This window comes from Monodelphis domestica, chromosome 8 (genome assembly GCF_027887165.1).
Source record: "Monodelphis domestica isolate mMonDom1 chromosome 8, mMonDom1.pri, whole genome shotgun sequence".
NCBI classification, from domain to species: Eukaryota; Metazoa; Chordata; class Mammalia; order Didelphimorphia; family Didelphidae; genus Monodelphis; species Monodelphis domestica.
This window is the reverse complement of record NC_077234.1, coordinates 180,849,041-180,874,414: the sequence shown is the minus strand read 5'-3', so window position 1 is coordinate 180,874,414 and position 25,374 is coordinate 180,849,041. Positions and strand designations below refer to the sequence as shown.

The following is a 25,374-nucleotide window of genomic DNA, read 5'->3' as shown; positions in this document are numbered from 1 at the left end:
ATGCTATCCACCTTCAGAGAAAGAACTGTTGGAGTTGTCTTTCACATCAGTGTATCTTTGATTTTATTTTGGAGTTTTGCTCTTACAACAATGACCAACATGGAAGTGTGTTTTGCATGACAATAAAAATGGAAAAAAATTTAAATTTAAGAAAGGAAAAAAGAATCATTGGCAAGGTTAGTTGGAGCAGGTAAAATATATGATAACCTGAAATCCGCTCATGATATGTTAAGATAGTAAAGAAAGGCAGCACATAAAATATATCTAGTTAGGCAGGATATACTAAAGGAATAGCAGCATCCAATATAACATTTGAAAATCTATTCTAGTGCTCCCTATTCCCAACCCCAAGTGGCCTCTAGTCCATTAAAGTTAAGTGGATGGTTTTTTTTTCAGGCTAAGTGATGAGGTTACATTTGTTCTTGTTGGTACATAATAATATAATACATTTAAAATAAAATTTATAGGTTTTCAACTTTATTTGAGCCTCTAAAGCTTAACAAAGTGTTTTTGAAAAGAAGAAATATAAACAAGCAATTTAATGACAATCTGAACAAATGATCCATGTCATAAATGTATTAAAACCATAAAGGACTTTTCTCATCAAGAACTTCAAAATACCAAAGTACTTTGATGAAGTCCTAGTTACCAACCATCAAACATTATTTTGATGCAGAAGTCTTCACATTAAAGACATCACCTAATGAGAGAATAGATCAAGAAAGGAGAACACAGAAGGGATATAGGTGAAAATTAGTGTGATTTAAAAACAAAAAGACATTCATGTTTTAAAAGGCTAGGAAATTTGGGTAAAAAAAGAAAGTGATTTAATCACAAAACCATGTGTCTATCAAGGATTGGGTTAGGTAATGCTATAGCTGCTAATTTTGGGCAATGTCTTTATCTCTATATCAAAGTTTGGGAATAAAATCATGTGAACCTGGGAAATAAAAAACAACTAGCATTGTGCTAGTGCCATGCAATGAGAAATGCTAAAACAAAGGAATGACAAGATCTATCAATAAGGTAAAGGAAACACCTGCTGTTCATTTTAATGGAACAAGGTACTAATTACTATTTCATATGCAAAGATTAAAAGTAATATGTGCTTCACTGTAGACAAGTTTGATAGTAACAAAATTGCGCTCAAGCATGATATATTTCAATTGCCTAAATATCAATAGAAGTTTTCTATCTTTTCAGAAAGACTGCATTGTATGGATGACAGAAAAAAAAGTTATGAGAAATGTCTGCCATAGAATTACGCTCACTTGGTTCCCAGAAATGAAAAGACAAAAACAAAAACACCCTTATAAAGAAGCTGAGTAGGATTCCACAAGTGGGCAAATACCCCTGCGGATTTAAAGGCAGAAACAAAGGTCTGACATATACCAAGACATTCCTAGCAGCAAAGCCTTGAAAAAAAGAGGGTATCCAGTAACTGCAAAATGGTTAAAACAATGATATATGAATGTAATGGAGTAAGAAATGATGAAGAGGAGAAATTTGGGGAAACGTGGGAACGTTTGCAAGGAATGACATAAAGGAAAAGGAGCATTAAAAAGAAGTTGAACTCTGAGTAATGGAAAAAGGAGTGAAGAAACTAGAGAAGAAATAATGAATTGTATGCACCTCTTCCCTTATAGGAGAAAGAGAGGGACCATCTAGGACAGAATATTCTTTAAGTTGTCAGGCAAGGTTTTTCTAGGAGATATTTTTGCTTAATTGTTACAGGGGAAGAGTCATTTGGGGCAGGAATGAGTTTTAAAATCATTGTCAAGGCATTTTTTTTTTTAAGAAACTGAGAAGGCCCTGTTTGATGTTAAGCCTGTGGCAGAAAGCTGATTTTCAGAAGGAAAAAAAAAAAGATTTGTTTAATTTTGGAGTACTGTATATGATGACAGTCTTCTTCTTTCCACATTCCTGATCTGTTAGGGTCTGACTGGTGAGATCCTGAAATAGCCCTCAAATAACATTAAGGGAAAATGGGTCAATTTTACTGGGTCTCATGGGATTGAAAAAAAAAATCCAAAAAATATGTCTTAAAAGAGTCTGGGTTTTGGGAAAGTCATTTTTGTCCTTAGAAACCCTATGCAAGTCTTTGTGTTCTTTTACATAGAAACTGTAAGAACAGTGGGTAAATTTGGCTTCAGGCTACGAGATTGACTAGAGTCAATGGCATCTTTGTTTGTCAATAATGTCTTGAGGGATTCAACTGCACATATTCAATTTAAGTTTTAAAATCTATTTCAAAATAACCAGAAAAATGGGGAAACTCCCAAATTAGGAGACAACCAAACTCATTAAAAAAAAGTGGGAATTCCCCCAGTTATACAGGGTAAGAATGTGGTTTTCCTGGCTCTGGCCACTTCCCCAGAAAGGGTCTCCATTCTTTGCTTCTATTTATTTAAGAAATTCCTACTGAATCAAAGCAAACCAGGAGTACAAAGATTGTTGGAGAATGACAGGATAAGAAGGAGGGGAGGAGGCAAACAAGCATTTATTGAACACCTACCATTTGCCAGGACTGTGCAAAGACTTTTACAAATATTAATTTATTTGATCTTTATAACACCTTTGGGAGATATGTGCTATTATCACCTCCATTTTGCAATTGAGGAAACTGAGACAGATAAAGTTTAAATGACTTGACCAGGGTCACACAGCTAGTAAATGTCTGAGGCTGGATCTGTATTCAGGTTTTTCTGATTTCAGGTTGAGAACTTCTGTCTACTGAGCCATCTAGTTGCCTCAGTGAATTAATTGAAAGAGGGTAAGAAAAGGTTTTTAGGCAAATTACTGTGAAGTCCAGATTGCCAAAGTTAATTCTTATTAATGCAAAATGACTTTGTACTATTTCCCAGAAAACAGAGAAAAGAAATGTTGAAAAAACTCCAAATGTAACATATTTTAAAAGCATTTTTGACCTCTCTATTTCCCTAGGTATAATCGTGATAGGTGTCACAAAAATCAACCTAACAGACAGCAAGGAAAATACCATAATAAAGTTTTCAATGCATTTGATTAATGTAGAAGATTATTTCTTGGCAGATTAAATTTAGGTGCTCTAAGACTATGACCCTAGGTCGAACCCTAACAAGCAGAATCCTCTATAGTGAGAAATCACAAATCCTCAAATTCAGTTGAAAATAAAGAGTCCTGAGTGGTAGGTACATATCACTTGGTCTATATTATAGGACACTGAAAATCAAATAAGTTTCTTATGTTTTGGTTATGATCTTAAGAAAAAAGTAAAATGATGAGATTAGATGGAGGGTAGTAGAGAGTTTCTTGTTCACTGTGAATGCCTGTTTAAACTGACTAATCTTATTCATCTTTGTGATGAGTTTGGGATTTCCATTACTCAACTTCCCTACCAAGATAGCTGACATTTTTTGAAAGGCCCTCCTTTTGTTGAATTTAATTTCCTGCAACAGCTTGAAGAAGCCCTTTTTTAATCTTTTGGAATTAAACAGTTCTTCATTTTTATCCACAAAGTACTTTTTGTGTAATTTTTTGCTAGCTCCCTTCTACTTAAGGGTATACAGATGGCAGATATCCTTTTTCATAAATGCTACTTTGAAAATACATTTCTAAAAATATCGGGGTCAATTAACATTTAGAAACTAACTTAGCCATCACCATCTTCATGTAGTATCTATATTGGAGCTTATTGTCTCGAGCATTATTTGAAAGAGCAGAAGGCAGTGCTAGGGGAAAAAAGATCAAGTTTATTGTGTTTCTGTAGAAGATAAAGGTAAAGTGCTTTAGGACCAAGCTGACTCCTGTCTTCTAGAAATGTGAGGGAACATTGAGAAAGCCAGTGTTTTAGGCTTGAAAACCAATTGCACTAGGACAGGTTAGGTGAGATCTGTCTGGATGGGCAGATGTTTACGTGGAAAAGACTTGTAGATTTTTAGTGAGCCTTAAAGTTAAGCCCAGCAGTGGTACAACACAAGGTGACAGTAGACTGAAAAGGGAAACACAATTTTCATTTTCATTAATTGGAATAAAATATTTAGATCACGGTAGGTAATAATGGCCCATTGCGTTGTGTACTGGCCAGATTACATTTATAACACCGTGGGAAGTTTTAGAAGAGATGCTGAAAATAAGAGTGGGTTCCTGAAAAGGCCAATGGTGAGGAGTCTGAAAATCACGGCACATGGGAAATAGTTGAAAACAGGATATTTAACCTGAAAAATAAAGCTTCACCTTTATAGGACTCTCTAAGGTTTACAAAATGTATTTGATATTCAGAGCAAGCCAGTGAGATAGGTGCTATTGCGGAAGATTTGGTAGAACATTATTAATTCACTTTTTGGAAAAGTTGACATGTAGAGGCAGAAGAAAAATGATTCTATGTATTCCAAGGATACTTAGGAAAATTGTTTGAAGTCACAGAATGGCAGATTTTGGTGCAGGACAGGGGGAAACTTTCTAATAACTAAAGTGATCCCAAAGTGGGGAAAAAAAATTTACTTGAGAAGTAGTAAGTCTTCTTATACTGCATTTTTAAATGGAAGCTAGATGAACATTTCTAACTAAGGGTCAGAAATTTTCACAAGTAGGTTGCTGAGCAGCTGAACTTCACAACTATTCTTTTGGATAGGGATAAAATACAGCAACATCTTGGGAGCAAGGGTTAAAGGAGGAATAATTCAAGGAAGCTTCCCCTTAGAAAATCCAACTTCTCCCCTACCCAGGTATGCCAGTTAGAAATTTATCTTCTATGATAAGCACCTCTATCAAAAAGCAAATACCTCCATGCAGTGTAAGGCTATCTGTGATCATTAACACCTCAATCTAGTGTTAGCTTTATCATCTGTGGGAGATTATCACTTTGAGGGAATAGGAGGGAAAGTAGGTCAGGAGAAAGAAGGGAGCGATAAGGTTTGTGCCTGGGACAATCTGTGGAAGGGTAAGTCTGAGGCAGATGCTGCCATGTTGCTCTTTGGAATACTACTAGAATCAGTCAAGAAGTGCCTTATAGACTTGAGAAAAAAACCTGAGATGGCAGAGAGAAGCAGGAAAATAGAGAATGGTGAACACTCCAGTTTTACTGCTATAGAATATGTGAAAGAGAGTAACATGAAATAAAACTCGAAAGCTGCCAGTTTATCAGGAGTTTAAACATTTTATTTGGTAAGCAATGAAGAGCCACTCAAGGCTCTCAAAGGGAGGAGTGAGAGAATCAGAGGAATGCACCAACCCTTTCTTCCTTGCCACTAACAGTGAGAACACTGACCTTTGAAGAGGCTCATGAAAAATGCTGGGAAGGAGGAGAGATCATTCTAGCTAAAGTGAAAGAGACATGTGCTATTAGAAAGAAAGCAATTGGAAACCACTTCCTTTGCAATGTATTTTCTATCCAATGAAATCTCTTTAACTGAGGTTATGAAATTAACATGGATCTGTTTTATCATTTGGAAAGTCAATATTTCCTGTCAATCTCAGGAAAAGATTCTGCTTTTAACATTTTCAATTGCAACTTTTAAACTGTGAAATTCACAACTTGATGGTCAAGTATGGATGGCTTATGATCACCATACTGAATTAATGACATTCTTGATCGATTTGAGCATATATTGACAAAACTAAATTATGCATTCCTGTCATTTGAATTATTTTTGTACAGGAATATCTAGTGTTTCTTTACAGTAGAACGTCATAAAATCTCCTTCCCTGGCTGTCTCTAATTATGACACTCATTGGTCTTGGGACTACATGATGTTTCAAAGTATCACAAATAAAAAATCAATAATGTTTTAACTTGGGTGTTAAAAAGATGAATTTGGAGAAATCCATTCCAAGGACCCAGGATGTAGCAAGCTTGCTTTCCTGATTTTTATTATTGCATTGGGAGTAGTTTAAAGCTTTGTTTTGGTTGCATAGGTATGGCTCAAGGTTACATCTGCCTATTAGGACATATCAAAGATTTACGAATTTTCCACTAAATTGCTATTGCATTTTCACTGCCCTCTTACAAGTTAAACTACAGTAGCAACTCATTATGACTGGGAAAGGATGACAAGAGCTAGATGAGTACAACAAGAAAATTTCCATTTGTTAAGATAAAAACTCTCATTACATTTCCATTGCTTCTTACATGAAATGGTTTTCCTCTTAAAATTTGCCCATTTTCTATCCCTCTCAATTAAAATCTTCCTTTTACCTTAGAACCAAAATATTTTAGAACTAGGAGCACTTGAGAGATCATCAGCAACCTCACTTTACAGATGAGGAAACTGAGGGCCAGAGGGATTAGGAGACTTGCCTAATGTCTCATGGTTGATTAGAGGTGAAGCTGGGAACAGAATGCAAATCTCCTGAATTCCAGTCTAGTGCTCTTTCCACTCCATCAGGATGTTTGATCCTCACATTGTGTCTTTGTTGTAGTAGGCAAGCAAACCAATGATCCCACTTCACTGAACCCAAAGAAGTCTCCCTTCAGTTATTTGATTTTATGCATCTTAGGTTTTGGCTCTTCAGATTTTTATATTTCCATTTGCCTAATTTTTCTTAATAGTTTTCTAAGCCTAGGGAATTCTAAAAATTTTGTTCCAAATTTACATGTATTTGTTATTTCTACAGTAGATCTTCTTTGCCTTTTCTTAGATCACACTTTAAGATACAAATTATAGCCTATCCATACACTCAGCTCCAAATTTGAAAGGAATCATATATGTTGTAGTACATTGGAAAAAAAATAATGGATTTGAAGTTAGAGGTCAGACTATGAATCCCCGTGCTGCCACATAGTACAAAAGAAAGAGCACTGCTATGGGCATCAAAGGACCTTGGTTCAAACCTTTCCTTTGTTACTATCTTGGTGGCTTTGGGCAAGTCATTCAACATCTGTGGGTCTCTGTTTCCTCACCTGTAAATTTAGGTTTGTATTCTCAAGTGCCTTCCAACTCTCACTTGATGACCTGGGATAATGGTGTAATGCACAAAACAGTTGCCAGCATTAGAGTTGCCTCAATATATCACCATTTTGCTTTGATTCCTTAAATATGTCATAGCCATTTCTGAAAGTTTATGTACTTAGGAGCAAGTTTTAATGGGCAATATTAAATTATTTAGCACTGTAATATAAGAAACTGCAACATCTTGTTGTTCTTAGTGACCAGCTTCACTCTAGAATTCATTTGACCTCTTGTTTTATTTTTAATATTTAAAACAGACTTGAGGTTTGGATCACAGTCATGGAATTTTACAAAAACAAAGAAATAATAGAAAACATCAATACCAACAACATAGATGTGTATTTATTAGTTTATGGTTATTATTTTTCTAGAATTCATTTCCCCCAGATTTTTATGGTTACTAACTTCTTTATCTATCTTATAAAAAAGCTCCTGTTTCTGTTACTGGGAATATTCTTGTTAACACTATAAATCATGGGACTGAATCAGGTAACTTGGGAAGCCTCTTTCAATTTTAACCTTTGTAGATGTTAAGCTTTTAGGTCAGATAGAAAAGGAAAGGAACAGAGACATTTTGATCTTTCCAAGTAATGAGAGAACATATGCCCTTTTGAAGCCTGGCTTTGTAGTCTGGCTCCATATGACTCAGACAGCCTAACAGTACTTGAACTACTTTTGGTCACTGTTGGCTCTGTTGCAAATGTGGTTCCATATGCCAAAGTGAACCCTTTTTGGTTGGATTGTTCAGAATGCTCCCTTATTCAGACAGAATTTCAGGCTTGTCAATTGCTTGAGAATATTTTAGATTACCTGAGACTGCAAAACAATTAATTTTTCTTTCCAGAATAATGCCAAATATTTTTTTATGAAGCAACCACTTTTGAACAGCTCAAATCACGTAATAAATATAAACATAAAGAAATTTCTCTTTAATTTGTTGAGGTGGGGGCAAAGATCAGTTTTTCCTAGGCTAGCTCACAGTCCTGTAATAACATTCATATTTTTGTCTATAAGAAGCCTCACTGAGTACAATGTACTTTTAAAAATTAAAAATAATCTATGTTATCTATAAATGATTTCTTTTTGTATTTCTTAATGGAAGACTACATTATGTAGTATTAAAACTTCACAAATATAAGACATAATTCTTGGTTATTGTTGTACAGTTGTTTTTCTGTCATGCCCAACTATTTCTGAACCTATTTGAAGTTTTCTTGGTAAAGAAAGATATTGGAGCAGTTTACCCTTTCCTTCTTTCTCATTTTAAAGTTGAAGGAACTGAGGCAAACAGGGTTAAGCGATTTGCCCAGGGTCACACAGCTAGTAAGTTTCTGAGGCTAGATTTGAACTCAGGAAGATGAGTCTTCCTGACTCCAGGACTGGAACTTTCTCCACAACACCCTAATTCTTGGGAGTTTTCCTCAAATCATCAAAACCACTTAAGCATTAGAAATGTTTATATAATAAATTAATTTTTCTCTAATATCTGAATGCAAAATCATAGAAAATTTCTATTTTTAGCACAACTTTTAGAAAAGTTAGAGTAGATGATTATCAATTTGAGTCTTGCTCTTTTAAAAATCTTGTAATTGTTTATTAAGAATGGACTGGAAGCACATAAAACAAAGTAAAATACTTTGAAGATTGTTGTTCCTTCCTAAAGAAAAAAAATGACTTCATGCCAAAGATGTCAAAATGTTCAATCAAATAAGACTTATAAAACTGATGTTTCAGTTAATTTATAGAAATGGCAAAAACCTGAATTTTTGCAGGAATCCCTTGATATATGTGAATATTAAGAAAATGAGATTGCTATTAAGTTACAGATATTATTTTCTCCAAAAGAGATTAAAGTATTATCAGTTCCCAAGCATTTTTTTCATTTTGAGACATTTAGAATTAGTTTAACTGGTGTTTCATCATTCTTGAAATGGTCACTTCTGACGAGATGATATGCCAGAAACATACATTGTAAGGCTTTATGATGGCTTCAACTCTTCTATTCTGCTGTTATGATATGAAAATAATCACTTAATTTTTCTTAAGCTCCCAGCCAGCCCAACACCTTTATTACAATCCTGATTTTTAATCCTATCTTTCTTAGTTTGTGGAAATAGCTGCTGTGATGGGAAAAAACTGAGTGATGGCGGGCTGCTAGCATAGGATGTGAGTGAGAAGCCATTAACTTAGATATTTTTTCATATTAAAAATTAGGTAATTTTGTCTTCACCATCACTTTGCATCTCTTCCCTTCTATATCCTCTCACTTTTACAAAGTCAGTTTTATTCTGTTGTAATAGGAGGTAAATGAAAATAGTGACAAAGGGGGGGAAGAGGGCAAAAAACAAGGATTGCCTTATGTTTCTTCCTTTCGCTCATGTCCTTTTAATAATCTCTTGTAGCCCTCATTGATGAGATTAATGTGACTACTTCAATGGTTCTCTCTTTTTTTTCTTTCACTCATGGCATAGTACATAAGAGCATTTGAGTACAAGTTTATGTTCCATGCAATTCATGGCACTCCCTTTGGGAACCACTGATCTACTCTGAAGGTGATGAAGGTAAAGACAATGGACAAAGTAAGAGAGGAAGAACTGGTCATTTTTCTCATTTCCAAGATTATTGTCCAATATAACATTCATTGATAAAGCTTTAAAGTGTTGAGGCTTCCATCTTCAACCAGAGTAGAATCAGAAGAGTATGAACTGCCCCTAAAAATGTGCAGGCATTGCCAGGGAAATTTTACTTTAAATACAGCACATTGGAATAAAATATTAACACAGTTAAAATACTAAAGCTAGGGCTCATAAGAGTATAGGTTTAGAGCTGGAAGAAGATTCAGATGTCTTCTAGAGAGAAGAGGAAACTTCATCTCTGAAGGATTACATGGCTTGCCCAAGGCTTTGGATATGAAGTCCCAGGTTTTCTGATCCCTTGAATCTAGCACTTCCCCCTATGCAAAAAAATTCTTATCCTTTTCTCAGAAACAAAAGGACCCAAGATGTTGAGTTCATTTACTGTGGAAACGTGCCACAGAAAATGATGTGTCATGTTAACTATCACTTAACCAATATTTGCTTAGCTGACCTTACAATGAAGTGTGTTTTTAGTGGTTTCAGGATGAACTGATCACTTCTGATTTTAGAACCCTGCAAAGAATCCTCAGAGAGAGATTCATTTGTCCTCTCTTCTCCTTAATATGACATTTTGTTGATATGACAGCACAGAATTATAGGGTAAAGTTGGTCATATTCCATATTTTTAGATGTACCCTCTCTTGACAAGTGGTGAGAATGAATTTTCTCTTTAAGCCTCATCACTGGCTCTTTGCTATTATTGCCTTTGGAGTCTATTCTGTGATGATGAGATAATGGTGACTTTTTCAGTATTTTAGTAAATGATCCATTTCTTAGATGTGGTATATTCACTTTAGATCATATTTCTCTAAATAGTTAATCGTTTTCTGGCAAGATTCTGGAGTATATTAAATTCCTCATTGATGTTAAAATTGTGGTAGAGCCTCCTGTGAAACTTTATTTTGCCTCTTCCTTCCCACTGGCACAACTTAGCCTATTTCTAGCATTGTTTTGATAAATTCGACTTAAAGAACATGATTATAGACAGGATTATGCTGGAACCAATAAAACAGGCTGAGAGAGCTGATTTTTAAATCTTTAGTGTAAGCATTTTCACTCCAGAAATCAGCAATGCTACAAATCAGGGCTTGATTTGTAATTTTATTATATAATTTTATAATTTTACTGATTGTCTAGACTTGAGAAATAATGCATAAAATGTTAATAAGGTAGATTCATCTTAAAAGTGTGTTTTGAGTAAATTTTTTTTCTTCAAAGAGAAAGTTGTTAAACAGTCACCAGCATACTACTGTTGAGCCATTGTCTGAAAGAGCCATGGTGTAGGTCTATGTCTATCAATCTAATTATATAAAATTGCTTAATGCTAGTTAATAGGGAGAGATTATTTGTATTTCATTTCATGAGAATTTCTGGTGGAGGGATTAGGAAGAGAGGAGTAAGAGAATAGGCACTCTCTAGCCTCACTTTAGATGAATAAGACAGTGGATTAAGAATTTTCTTTCTTTTTAAAACTCTTACCTTTGGTCTTAAAATCAATACTGTGTATTAGTTCCAAGGCAGAAGAATGGTAAGACCTAGGCAAGTGGAATTAAGTGACTTGCCCAGGGTCACACAGTAGGAAGTGTCTGAGGTCACATTTGAACCCAGGACATCCCATCTCTATACCTGGCTCTCAATCCATTGATATTCATAACTGCCACCAATCAAGACTTTTCCTTATTTTGAACTCATATAGCTGTATTTTAAGATCATGGCTAGTCTATTTAAAAAAAAATCACATTTTTTTTCTTCCAGAAAAGAATAAAGTAGCTGAAATGTTACAACTGGCACCATCATCAAGGAAGTTAGGACTGGCTAGTTTCAAAAGCATACTAAAAATAACTGTGTGGTTTTGAAAGTGGGTGAGAGTTAAATGTAGATATGGGTTGAGAGAATATTAAAGTTGGCAATTTGTCAATATCTCTAGATTGATAGCTCTTTGCTCTTTTGGGCTTTTTGACAACTAATAAAAAATTTAGGGATAATTTCTGTGAAGATTGCTTCATTGGCATGCCAATAGATGACCACTGGCTGGAAATAGCAAGTCATTTGGAAGGCAATTCAAATAATACTACCCTTGTGTCTGTAGCAAGAGCTTACACAAGGAATTTGACTAAAGATTCCTTTCCTTCTTACCCATTTTCCTCCTTCCTACTCTAATCTTCAAAATATCTGGGCAAAACGATTATATCACTTGTGGGTGCCAATGGAAATTTTTGCCTTATAAGCAATGGATTTGGTTCCCTTTATGATGGTGGTATGACAAGAGGTGTCACAGGAAGATTTATTTTATTTGTAAACTCCTGCTACCTAAAATTTTTTATTCGGACAAAAAATGGCAGCTCCTATTTGAATACAATGGGTGGCATTTTAAAGTTGTTGGCTAAGCTTGTTTTTCATGAGGAAGAAGTATGGGTGTGTATAGATAGCAACCACAAAACAAAACTACTGGGGGCACGAGAAAAATCCATTTTGGATAAATAATCCTTCTTGTTGTTATTGGTCCTTCCTTTTCGAAGAGGATCAATGATGTCCCAGATTTCAGTAAAGCAGGATTGTACAAAGATTTCAGGCTCATTCATTGTCTCTTCCAGAGTTATTGAAGTCCAGTGGCAAGAGAAAACTTAATCCTAACGGCTCATCTCAAGAATCACTGGCCATTCTACTAAATGACTGTTTTGCTGGTTGGTGCACTGTTTCAACCCTTTTCTCAGGAACATCAAGAGACAGCATGGTTGAGTAGTTAGAGAACTAGATTTGAAGTTAGGAGGGTCTCTGGTTCTTTAAATGTGATCCTAGGGATGTCACTTAACTTGTCAGTGCCTTAAGGCAAAGCCATAAGATGCTAAATTTCCAGGAAAATGCTGATCTATATTGGATGTGGGAGTTTCTTCATTTGGAAGTTACCTTAAGGAATAAAAATATAGGTTCAGTCTCTCTCCAGATCCTATCTAGGATAGAAAGCATGCTACATTTTCTCACATTGCTTCAGTATGAAATCGAGCTTTGCCACTTACTATTTGTGTAACACTGAGTAAGTGACTTAAATTTAAGTCACTCTTTGGATCTCAGTTTCTCCCTGGATCAAATGACAGAGTTAGACAAGATTACCTTTCAGATTCCTTCCAGCTCTAAACCTCTGATCTTTTGATCCCAATCTCTTTCTTCAAAATAGAAATACAATAATTCTGTTATGGCACAGAGGCTGCTAACTATAGAGTCATTTTCCTGTGACTTTTCTCTCCTTTTCCATTCTGTTGTTTTCACTTGAGTTCACTCAATTTGAATTTGAAGAATGTTAGGATTCTAAGAGTTATTTGTTTAGCCCTTTGACCTACAGGGAGGAATCTTCAAGTGAAGAGAAACTATTGTCTACATAAGTCTAACAGTAAAACAAAACTTGCTGTCACCCAATAAAGACCTTCCTAAAATCTGTCTCTCCAGGGAAGGAATTCTTAGCTTCTGGTCTTGTTTCCTAGCTCCTTTTATCTGTGCAAAACAGTGGATAGGGAGAGAAAAAAAGAGATTCTTATATTGATTCTGCCTTTTACTCATGTGTGACCTTGGGAAAGTCATTTAAGCTTTTTGTGAGCTTATGTCACATATAAATCATAAAGAGTTGCCATATCTATAAAGTGAAGGAACCGATTGGCTTTAAGGTTCTGGGGATGATCTGAGAAGCTGGCTAGCCAGGTTGATGGGTTCCCCCTTTTTGAACTGCAGCCTTCCTTTTGCAGATTTTTCTGGGTCAATGATTCTTAAACTTTTTTGAATGATACATCCTAGTAATGGTTATTTCATTTTTTACAAAATCCTTTACCTTCCCTTTTCTCTACCCTGCCTTCCTACCCCCCTGCACATTATTACACAGAAAATTGGTTTTAAATTGAACAAAGATTACTTTTCTCTGGAGAATTTCATGACTTCATTAGCATAACTGGTAAAACTCTGAGAATTATAAAGTCAGAATTAGATAGGACTTCCCAGGAGGACTTGCAACATCCAGAGGCTCAACACTTAGAGATATGAATTGGCAATTGCTTTTGTGGATATCCAATCCCTGCCTACTCAGCAGTCACAGTGGCTGAAGATGTATCAGAAAACATCAGGAATATATGTGATTTTATGAATGGAAAAAATCTTGGAGAAGATATCTTACCATCTGCTTTCCTACTGCCCTCTAAGGACCAGAGGTGTTTTTCCATCTGACTTCTAGCTGAACTCTTCTATATGTGCTGTTCTCTCCATGTTAAAATGAGAGGTCCTTCAGAACAGGGAATGTCTTGTTTTTTAATTTGTATTCCAGTGCTTAGGGCACAGTGTATTGAACCCAAGTACTGAATGACTGAATGCCTTCTTCATTTATTAAAAATAAAAAATATGAGTCCAGAATTGGCTACCCAGTTTGTTACCTACTTATATAGACAAATATGAGGGTGCTATATGTTATTATAAAATCAAGGTTTCAGTTTATAATTCTTTCTTTGCATAACGTAGAAGATTTCAACTATAGAAGCTCAAGTCACACAATGGAAAGATCTTAAGTTCTTTAGAAATAAGTCAGAGATCCTGGAGAAATGGGTGGGAAGGAGCCCAATCAATAGGTTTAATTAACCTTTGCACACACCTTTAAGGGTGTTAATAACAAGCATTTTGGGATTCAGAGTCCTTCTTTATCCAAGACCCAGTGTCCTATTTTCTTCTTTTTCAGCAAAAGGAGAAAACCACCAACAATATCAGTCCTTTATTTTTTTTTGTCAAAAATCTGTTCGTATTGGGAAATTACACTTACTACTGCTATTATAGGATTAGTCACAACTCCATCCTGGATATACTTTATTCACTTTATCTTCTGAGCATTAATGTATATGGAGTAACCATTAGCCTTGATTCTGCCTGTGAAAAGCAATATATGCTGCCTTCAATAAAGGGGAGAATTAACCCCAATGAATTTTAGACAACCCTATTCATTAGGAAACATGAAGATCCATTTGGAAATTGGAATCATATAATGCTTGCGAATTGTCTTAGGGGCCAAAAAGTTTATCTACTAATGTACACATTCTGATTCTGATTATTGCCATGGCAAGGGAAAAATTAACTCTCCTCATTACCATATATGGATGATTTAGCCAAGTATTCAGGGATTAGAAACCCCTCCCTAGCCAAGAGGTCTGCAGCCAGGCATTTTAGTCTTTGGGACGGTAGCATTGAGAGGGAAATATATAGCAAATGACTCCAGGGAAATGTGTGGGAAAGAACAGACTCTGAACACAGCTTTTGGAATAACAGAATTTGTCCAACTGCTATTTTTATATATTACATTATTTTAAAAAAAAGCATGAATCCAAATGTAGAGTAGGAATACCTCCTGTTGCAGAACACAATTCTGGCTGAATTAAAAGCAAGTAAGCCAATTAACAAATATTTACTGTAACCTTTTGTAACCCAGGCAGATGAAAACTTTAATCCCTTCACTTTTCTTTAAAGTACACATTTCCTCCTAAAACTAATAGTTTGGAATATATAAAGGGTCAGCCCTATGATAAATGGTGAGGCAGGCAAGGTTTTTATTTTGTTCTTTCCTCTTCACTAAAGATATTCCTTCTTTCCAATTCCAAGTGCTCATTTGTTGCTTATCAGTCTTTGATATGCCACTAATACCTTACTTTTTACCAATGCCTCTATCTTACCAGTGTCTTTAATGTCCCTGCCTTGTGGGTGCCAATGGAAATTTTTGCCTTATAAGCAATGGATTTGGTTCCCTTTATGATGGTGGTATGACAAGAGGTGTCACAGGAAGATTTATTTTATTTGTAAACTCCTGCTACCTAAAAGAAGACCAAAGGGAGAAGAATCCAGTGGCATGAATCTTTTATTGGTGGAATCTCAGGAAAGTTGGATGGTAGAGCATTTGTGCTGAGATTCCATCAATAGCTATTTTTGACTGACCTATCTTTCTTATTATGCTATGAAGATGGTCTCTACATATTCTCCATACATCTTTTGGAAAGGCAGCTAGGTGAAGATTGTTTCTAAAGGTACATCCATGACTTCCAACCAAGGACTGGTCACTAAAATTTGAAATAAATGAATTCTGCCAAGTAAAGGTGTGATGGTACAAAAAGGTGAGTTTTTTTTGTTTGTTTGTTTTTTTAAGATTTGAACCCTTACCTTCCATCTTAGAACCAATATCTGTATTGGTTCCAAGGCAGAAGAGTGGTAAGGGCTAGGCAATGGGGGTTTAAGTGACTTGCCCAGGGTCACACAGCTAAGAAGTGTCTGAGGTCAGATTTAATCCAGGAAATTTTACCTCTAGGACTGCCACTCAATCCACTGTGCCACTTAGTTGTTCCCAGAGAGGAGATATTCTTTTGGTTGGGTAGCAAATAGCAATGAAACCAAGTTTAACACCATGCCTTCCTCTTGACTTCCCCAGACTAATTTTCTGCTTTTGCTCCATCAACCTTTTTCATCCTGAAAATACTTATACTTCTTTAGCCTCTTTTTTGCAGTTGCTTTAAAGACACCTCCATTTGAAAAAGTATCCATGCCTGCAAAGATTCTCTCTGTCTTGGCTCAGCTCCTGACTTTCCAGACCACTTTTTCATTTTGCACACAGGGAGTACTAGCTTCTCTCCCTTTCTCTCCCTACTTTCTAGCTCATTTTTTTATGCACTATCTTTCCCCCCCTTAGAAAGCAATCTCCTAGATTGCCTTTCTTTCTTTTTCTGTTTGAATTCCCAGCTCTTAGCACAATGCCTTGCATATAAGAAAAGTTAAAAAAATGCCTAATTGAATCTAAATCCAAGGAAATAACAATACATGAGTCATATCAATTGTTTTCTCTGAATACATTGTGCAGTTAAGTATATCAATTGTCCAGAGTGCCTAAAAAATTGGATTTGCATGGGCTAATTCCACTATTTATATGGTCCAGTCTCTAGCTTTAGCCTTGCAGATGGTTTCTTACCAGAGAGAATACCAGTGAATATGTCAGATCAATTGATTTGATTAATACAGATAAATGAAACCACAAGTAACTTCCTTCCTTCCTTCCTTCCTTCCTTCCTTCCTTCCTTCCTTCCTTCCTTCCTTCCTTCCTTCCTTCCTTCCTTCCTTCCTTCCTTCCTTCCTTCCTTCCTTCCTTCCATGGTAGTGATAGATTCTGGATTATCTAAATTACTTATGGTTATTAAAAACAAACCAATAAGAGTAGTTTTGGTATTATCTTTTACTTAGTACAGTACAGACAAACTTATACAAATATACACTAACGTATTAGGGTATAATATTGAATAAAATCATAGGTTTTTTTATATGGTTACACTAAACAAGATTAAATTAGAAGACTTTACATTTAAAAGATTTCAATCATCTTCTTAAGTATCTGCCTCTATAGTTGTATATTTATATTCTTTGTTATAATAAACATAATCTATTTTAAGTAATTTGAGAAAATTCAATATTCAAGGAAAATCAATAGGAATAAATGTATTGTAACCTGCTTGAAGTCAGGAGTTCTTTGCTTTTTGTATTTCCAGAAATTGACATGATATAAGCACTTAAAAATGCTAGTTGAATGGAATCAAATCATAGTCATGACAGTGAAGGAAATGTTAATGAGTGGCTTTAAAAATTATATTGAAAATGGATTTGATAACATTGAATTGAGGATTTTTTTGGTATTTTCTAAAGTACTCTATCCAAGAAAAGAATGGAACTGACCATCAAAAGGAATGATATAGGCCAGAGTACATACATATCAATATATTATGTTATTTACCAAGCATTTTAATCTTATAAAATATTACAGTATAATTTTTGGATTCATATGACTAGAACAGAATGAAGCAATTTGAATGGGCCTGATGAAATCTTGGATCCATTAAAACAGTGAATAATGAATGATGATGATTTATGTTTAATTACTCTGAAACTACTGTTAATCTCTAAGTTTTTGGTAATAGGTGGAAAGTTTCTTCAGAATATTAACCACTGTTCAAAAGATTCTTTTAATTTATATTCTATGCTTCTAAAATGATCATTATCAATTCTACCAAATATAAATGCTCCATATTTTTATTCTTTATCAGGAAAGTAACATAAGAGTTGAACCAAAGCATAGTATTTCTTTTTTTTTAACATTATTTTATTTGGTAATTTCCAAACATTATTCACTGGAAACAAAGATCATTTTCTCCCCCCCACCCCCACCTCTCCCATAGCTGATGCACGACATAGTATTTCTAATGGGGGGTAGAGTATTATATCAGCTGAATTCTGGGCTTGAGTTTCATATTTGTCATTTTGAGCACCTACCATCATTCATCATACAGCATATTTGCACATAGGTAGGTGCTTAATACCTGTTTATTGAACTGAAGTAACCTGGGACACCTCAAATTCATTCTAATTTTTATTTTAAGCAAGAAATAGGTCACTCCTGGAAGGAATTCCCTGTTGTCTCTGAGAACAGTGGCTTGTTCCAAATGAATGTGGAAAGGAGCATATAATTCCTAAGGGGGAGCATATGACTCAAAGGCAAAACGTTTTAACAGAATTGGAGAAAACAAATGAAACACAGATAAAACACAGAAAAATATGCTAGAGGGTAAAAAAAAAAACTCAACAAATTAAGTCCAGTTGGGTTCAGTGAAAGACAGCAATATTTTCTGTCCATCCTGCCAACTTTTAATAGTCTGTGATACAGGAGATGGAGAAAGCTTAGATATTTTAAATCAACATTTTACTCCCCAAAGCCCCATTCCTATTCTTTGATTATACAATTCACAAATAAAAGCTTAACTAGAAATATTCACAACTACCCCTCCCATCCCTGTCCTTCACAGACAAACAACAGAACACAGGGAACCCACTTGAGGCTTGTAGTATTTGACTTAGTTTATGCTGATCAGCTTAACTCACATATTTCTAAATAAATAGCAAATTGACTGACTTGACTTTGCTTGCTTTCACTCTCATTTATCACTCCTTTTAAGTGAAGTGAACTCACAAAGACAGTAGCAGATTTGTATAAATAGATGACAAGTCTCTGAATGACAGAATTGCCCCGAAAACATTTTTAATAATAAAAAATAATGAAATAAATCATCTAAGGCAATATAAAGTATTTTCCTCTCATCATTAAAGAGAAAAGTCTTCTTTTTAACCATATTAACAGTAGGCAGGTGTCCTATATATAGGACAATTGCCTTTGAAATGAGGTAAATAAACAGAAGAGAATTAACTAAATGACATTCAACACTATTATGTAATAATTCAGTGAATCTTGGTCCTAAAATATTGAATTTTAAAAAGTACCCTCATGTTGCTTTCTACTATATTTCTACTAGTATATGTATACTAGTCTATATTAAGTACAATTCAGATGTCTTGATTTGGGGCTAGATATTATTTAAATTTTTTAAATATTTTCTGAAATGCAACATTTACAACAAATAGGTATAATTTTTATATATATAATAAATGAGAAAAAAGTGGCAATTCAGAAAACCATTTTTCATGGTCTTGATTTAATGTCTGTAAATTGGTGTAAAGTAAATAAATGTCTGTTCTTGTCTTTGGGAATATTCTTCTCCCTTAAAAATCTGAAGGGAAAATTGGTTAATCAGAAGTACTTACCTTTCATAGAAGTAAAGCAGTAGTAAAAAGCAACAGAATTTTTGTCTTTAAAAATACTCTGTAATAACCCTAATTCCTTAGCTTGTGTTTTTAAACAAGGAAGAGATTTGTATTTACCCGTGCTCCTTTCTCGGGAAAGCATTGACAACCTCCACTGCAGTCTCTTCCCCCACAGGGAACATCGTATTTTTTCGCAGCCTGAGAAGACAAAGAGAAGAAAATGGTTAAGTAAATTCAACTACAATTTAAAATAGAAGTATAATTAATATCAAAGATCATTCAAAAAATTTTAATTTATTAAATACCTCCTATAATAGGTGTACTTTGAGTGTAGCCTGGAACACCCAGTCCATACCCTATAACCATGTTTTATTGTTTTTGTTCAATTGTGGCCCAAATTGGGTAGTTGTTTTTTGTAAAGATACTGGAGTGGCTTGCAATTTCCTTCTCCAGCTCATTTTATAGAGGAGGAAACTGAGGCAAACAGAGTTAAAGGATTTGCCCAGGGTTACTCAGCAAGTAAGTGTTTGAGGTCAGATTTGGACTCAACTCTTCCTGACTCCAAGCCTGAGCTCTCTTCACTCCATCACCTATTGCCTCTTACATATTATACTATTTGTGTAATACTTTACCAGGAATGGGGAAAGGGTCTGGTTATGAAACTTTTCTAATAGCACTATAGTCACTGCTTCTGAAAAGCTTAAAATCTAATGAGAGATGGAAAAGAAAAAGCAATGAGGGAAGGAAATATGAATTTAAGTGCCTACTACTTGTCAGGCACAGTGATAAATGCTTTACAGTTATGACCTCATTTGATCCTTATAACAACCCTGGGAGATAGATATTATGATTATCTCCATTTTACAGTTGAGAAAACTGAGGCATACAGAAGTTAAATGATTTGGTTCAGGTCATAGAGCTACTTCTTCCATTGATCTTATCCTGATTCCTTCTAAATTTTATCTACTCTTTTTAAAACAGTATTTTATTTTCTCTCTGTTATATGTAATAACAATTTTCTAACATTTATTTTTTTAAAGTTTTAAGTTCCAAATTCTCTCCTTTCTTCTGACTATGCCTCCCACACTCCCTCTGTGCCCTCTCCCCTCCCTGAGATGGTAAGCAATATGATAAAGATTTTAAATGGGCAATTTTGCAAAACATTTTCCCATACTGGTCATTTTATGGAAGAGATCTCAAATTAAAAAAAAAAGAGAAAGAAAATGAAATACAGTATGTTTCAATTTGCATTCAGACTCTATCAGTTCTTTCTTGGAGAGCAGACTGCATTTTTCAACATGTATCTCTGGGACTGTTTTGTATCACTGTATTGCTGAGAATAAAGAGGTCATTCACCATCTTTCATCCAGAAATATTGCTGTCATTGTGTATAATATTCTTCTGGTTCTGCTTACTTGACTCTGTATCAGTTCATGTAAGTGTTTCCAGTAAACTTACCAATCTACTCTTTGCATATTCTCTAGGACCTCAGATAATACTATGCATATACCAGGCACTTAATTAATGTTTGTTGCAACTGTTGTGTTATATTGCTATTAAATACTAATATTTAAAAATTAACAGGAGAAAATGCAAGACTACAAAAATAAATAATACCATGCTCTGGTAGATTGTTATCATTTGAAAAGCCTGTTCTGACCATTTCATTAAGATTTCCTAAAACTGTCTCATCAAATTGAATTTTAGAGCTACATACTTATTAAAAGATACTATTATAACTCAGGAAAATTATAGAAAATGATAAAGTTATTAAATTCAACAAATATTTATTAAGCTACCTCCCCATGTGGAGATGTAAAGATAAAAATGGCACAATCCCTGCTCTTGAGGATCTTAGAATCAATTAAGAGATAAGAATGCCATAAGCTACATAATGACTAAGAAGAGGTACAAAGAGAGAATTATGGGATTGGAAGAGAGAAGGGAATCGTTGGTTAAGAACTAGTACAGTTTTATGGCAGTCAAAATTGAGGGAGGAGCACAGGATAGATTCAGTTAGAAGGAACTTGAGGAGAAAAAGATTTCAAAAGTTAGAGCCTGGGAGGAATGCATTTCAGGCTTGGGAACCACCTGCCCAAATATTCCATGATAGGAAAAGGTAGGATGAAATCAAAGAGCATCTGGAATGAAATAAGGTTGAATAGAAAAGTTAGAGGTGCAACTAAGTGGTGCAGTGGCTAGAGTGCCTGCTTTGGAGTCAGGAAGATTCATCATATTTGGCCTCAGATACTTACTAGCCGTGTGACCCTGGGTAAGTCACTTAACCTTTCTTGGCTCAGTTCTTCATCTTTGAAATGAATTGGAAAAGGAAATGGCAAACCACTTCAGCACACTACCATTTCTAAGTCACTCAAACTTGAAACCTCAGTAGCCTAGTTGACTCTTTATTCTCTGTCAATCTTACCATACATTGAATTGTCAAGACCTATTGCTTGTACCTGATATCTTGCATATGTTGTATTCCACTCTTCTTTCCTCCTGCTGCCATTGCAGCAGTTTCTTAATTGATCCCTTGGCTTTCTTCTATGGAATCCTTCCTTCATGAGTCCCCTAGATATCACCCTAATGCTCAGGTCTGAGCATGGTATTCTCATACTCAGAATAACTAGAAAAACTCTTCAGTGGCACTCCATTTGGCCGTAGGATAAAAAATAATTTCTTTAACCTAGCAGGTCTCAAAGACCCTTTATCAGTCTGGTTCTAATTTATCTTTGTTGTTGTTCTACCCTCCCAATTTAGAGATGAGGAAACTGAGTCAAACAAGGTCAAGTGACTTTCCCAGGGCCACACAGCTAGTAAGTATTTGAGATCAGATTTGAATTCAGGTAGAACAATCTTCCTGACTTTAGGCATGATGTTCTAGCCATTGTATTAGCTAGGTAGAGGTCATCAACTTCCACCCTCTTATTTTACAGAGGAGGAAGCTGAGACCCAAAGAGTTGAGGGATTTGCTCAAGGTCACTAAGGTATTAAGAATCAGACATAGGGAATTTAATGGACTTTTCTACTAGCAGTAATGCAATGATCCAATAAATTTCTGAGGAACTTATGAGAAAGAACATTGTCCACATTCAGAGGAAGAACTGTGGGAGAAGAAAAACAACTGCTTGATCACATGGGTGGATGGGGATATGATTGGGGATGTAGACTCTAAAAGTTCACTCTAGTGCAAATACTAATAATATGGAAATAGGTCTTGATCAATGACACATGTAAAACCCAGTGGAATTGTATGTTGGCTATGGGAGGGGGGTAGAAAGAGGAGAGGGAAAGAACATAAATCATGTAACCATGGAAAAATTCTCTTAATCAATTAAATAAAATTTTTAAAAAAGAATCTGATATAGGATTTGAACTCATGTCTTCCTAATTCTGAATCCAGCATTTTTCCACTTTACCATAATGTCTACATATCATCCAGTCATGGATGATAACTAAAATTAAGGGAGGAGATGAGATTGCCAGGGGAGAAGATGAAGAAAAAGAGAAGACAGCTAATGTCAGTGCCTTCTGGGATGCTTAAATTTAGGGAATGAAGATCAAAAGAGACTGAGGAGACGTCAGATAGTAAACCAGTGTCATAAAAACCAAGAGAGCAAGTCTTATCAGAAAAAGAGGTTGTTCAACAGCAATAAATACTTCAGGCAGGTCAAGGTAGATAAGGACTGAGAAGGCTGATAGATTTGGCAATTAAATGGTCACTGGTGACCTTGGAGAGAGAATTTCAATAAAGTAGGAGGAATGGTAATTCTCTAACCTAATTCCTGGGGTATCCCTTTTAATAACCAATGCACACAGACCAGTAGCCTCCTCTCATTAGGTTGTAAGCTTCTTTGGAGGCAGGGCTGTCCTTGGTATCTTTTTGTATCTCTAACACATTGCCTGGCAAAAAAACATGTTTGTTGAATGTATGAACAAATAAATGAATGATTCTCCCAACTGTGGCATAGGTACCAAGAGTATTATTAGGATTATAGCTAGGTTCAGATTAGCACAAACAAAGATTCCAATGAAGTATGTTTCATATATTTAAAATCTTTCCTATTCTGTCTTATCTTTCTTAAAGTGGAGGGAGCGTTTATCTTTTAAAGATATTCACTGACATGGTGTTTAACTAATTGCTCACATTTAAAGAACACTCAATGTTTTACAAAATGTGCAACAATCCCTGTACCCTTATGATCCCATAGCAGTGCAAAGGTTAAATAATTGTGATCCCATTTACAGATAGGGAAACTGAGGCTCAAGAGATTGGGGCATGCCAGTAATTTGACTCAAACTCAGATCTTTTCACTTCAAATCCAGTACTCCTTACCTTTCATTGAACTGCCTCTCATTTGTCCTACACTTAAAATCTTCTGTCTGATTTTCTTGATAGCGTGTCTGACAAGATAGTTTCACTTCCAGGCATATGCTAAATGTCTGGGAGTCCTGTAGTTTCCACCACAATTTGTGTTTTGTATTGTCTCTTTCTTCATTACAGTTTGATGACCAATAAACATTTGGCCAAAAACACATGGCCTTAGTTTATCTAAGGTCTAAATAATAGTTCAAAATTTTTGCAGAGATGACAAATTCCTTTTCTTTGGTAAATTTTCTGCTTAGATACCTCACAGGATGTCTTATATTTTCCTTTTCTTATAATAACATTGCATCCACTCCAGGATCTGATATATCAAATGTTCTCATGAAAATTTTTGGAAAGCCTAAGGCTTTTCAAATGGGGATGGCTTTAATTCCAAAATGTAGAACAAAACTAGTAATATGCTGCTATCTGATCTGATTTGGTTCTTGTTTACAGAAATTTGTCATTTTATGACAACTTCAATCTTTTCCCCAAAGGTTTATTTATTGCCAGCTCCTTCTTCCTCCCTACTTAACTGTTTTGTATATTGTATACCAGATGTTTACCTTTTGTGAGTTGAAATAGGGATTTTTCACTTTAAGTCCAGCTGCTTTCAGGATTATATTTAACACTCACATGAGATATCCTAGATAGTCTACATTCCGACTAAACTGCAGAATCGCAGAGCCAAGAGTCTAAGAGGTCAACTAGACCTAACCAGATCAAAAGCCTTCTCGAAAACTTCCCAGACTGGTGGTTGGTTGACCTTTGCTTGAAGACTTCTAGTGAGGGGGAAACCTGCTACCTCCCAAGGTAGACCATTCCAAATATGTTATCTACCTATTCTGGGGCAAATAACTAGCTCACTTAATAAGTTATTTATCAGTCTTTGAAAAGAAACAAGTGAATTCCCCAGGTACAGGGGTAAACCATTAACAGAGCGTCAAGAAGGAAATACCACGATTTTACAAATCACATACCTGGTATGACTGTAAGCTATTTTATACTTATATACCTTGAAAGAGCGATTTCATTGATGTACACACTTTACTGGTACATAGCACAATACCTTCATGCTTCTTGCATTGCAGTCATTGAAATATCCATGATTTGGGCAACATTTTGGTTCTTAACCTTTCTGCATTTAGCTAGACCAGAAGCCCAATGGCAACAAAAAACAACCAGTCTGATAGTGAGCCCATAACCTAACCCTTTGAAATGAGTTAAGACCCACCAAAAGCTTAGCTCTGCAGAAACCCAGACCCACCTTTCTACCCATAATAAAATAACAGTTGAAATGAAGATTCTTGGGACATTTTGAGAGTTCAACTTTGCATTCCTCTAGACAGTGAGCCAACAAGAAATCAATGACTTCTTCAGAATTGAAATATCTCATGGTAAGGTTTTATATTTCTTCTGCTGAGATAGCAATCTTTGTGGTGTCACAAAATGATTATTAAATGGAAAACTGAGAGGATAGGGCTCTAAACATATCTTTTTTTTGTTAGCTAGTTATATGGTCTTCAAGACCCTTCACCTATGTGGGAATGAATTATCACATCTGAAAAACAAAAAATTATTTTTCTTCTTTTGTCCTGGACTGAATTTAATGACTTATTAGGTAAAAAATGGATGATCCTTTGTCATCCTTGTGGTTGATGGGATTTATATTTTGCATTGTAGTTGGACTGATGGATATCTGTGGTCTTCTCTAGCTCTAGCACCTTATGGCTCTATAAACTTAGGAAACTGAAGAGTCAAATGAATTGTATTTCGTAGTCAGAATTTCCTATGCATC

At 35.2% G+C, this 25,374-nt stretch overlaps 1 protein-coding gene across 2 annotated transcripts in view; it reads right to left on the bottom strand.

The window, feature by feature from the left end:
- Positions 1-25,374, bottom strand: part of COL4A2 (collagen type IV alpha 2 chain) — a 286,312-nt gene that overhangs the window by 186,902 nt on the left and 74,036 nt on the right. For both annotated transcript variants that reach the window (XM_007501294.3, XM_007501293.3), the window contains exon 4: positions 19,328-19,408. In XM_007501294.3, coding sequence (XP_007501356.2) covers positions 19,328-19,408 — 81 coding nt within the window. The remainder of the gene's footprint in view (positions 1-19,327; positions 19,409-25,374) is intronic.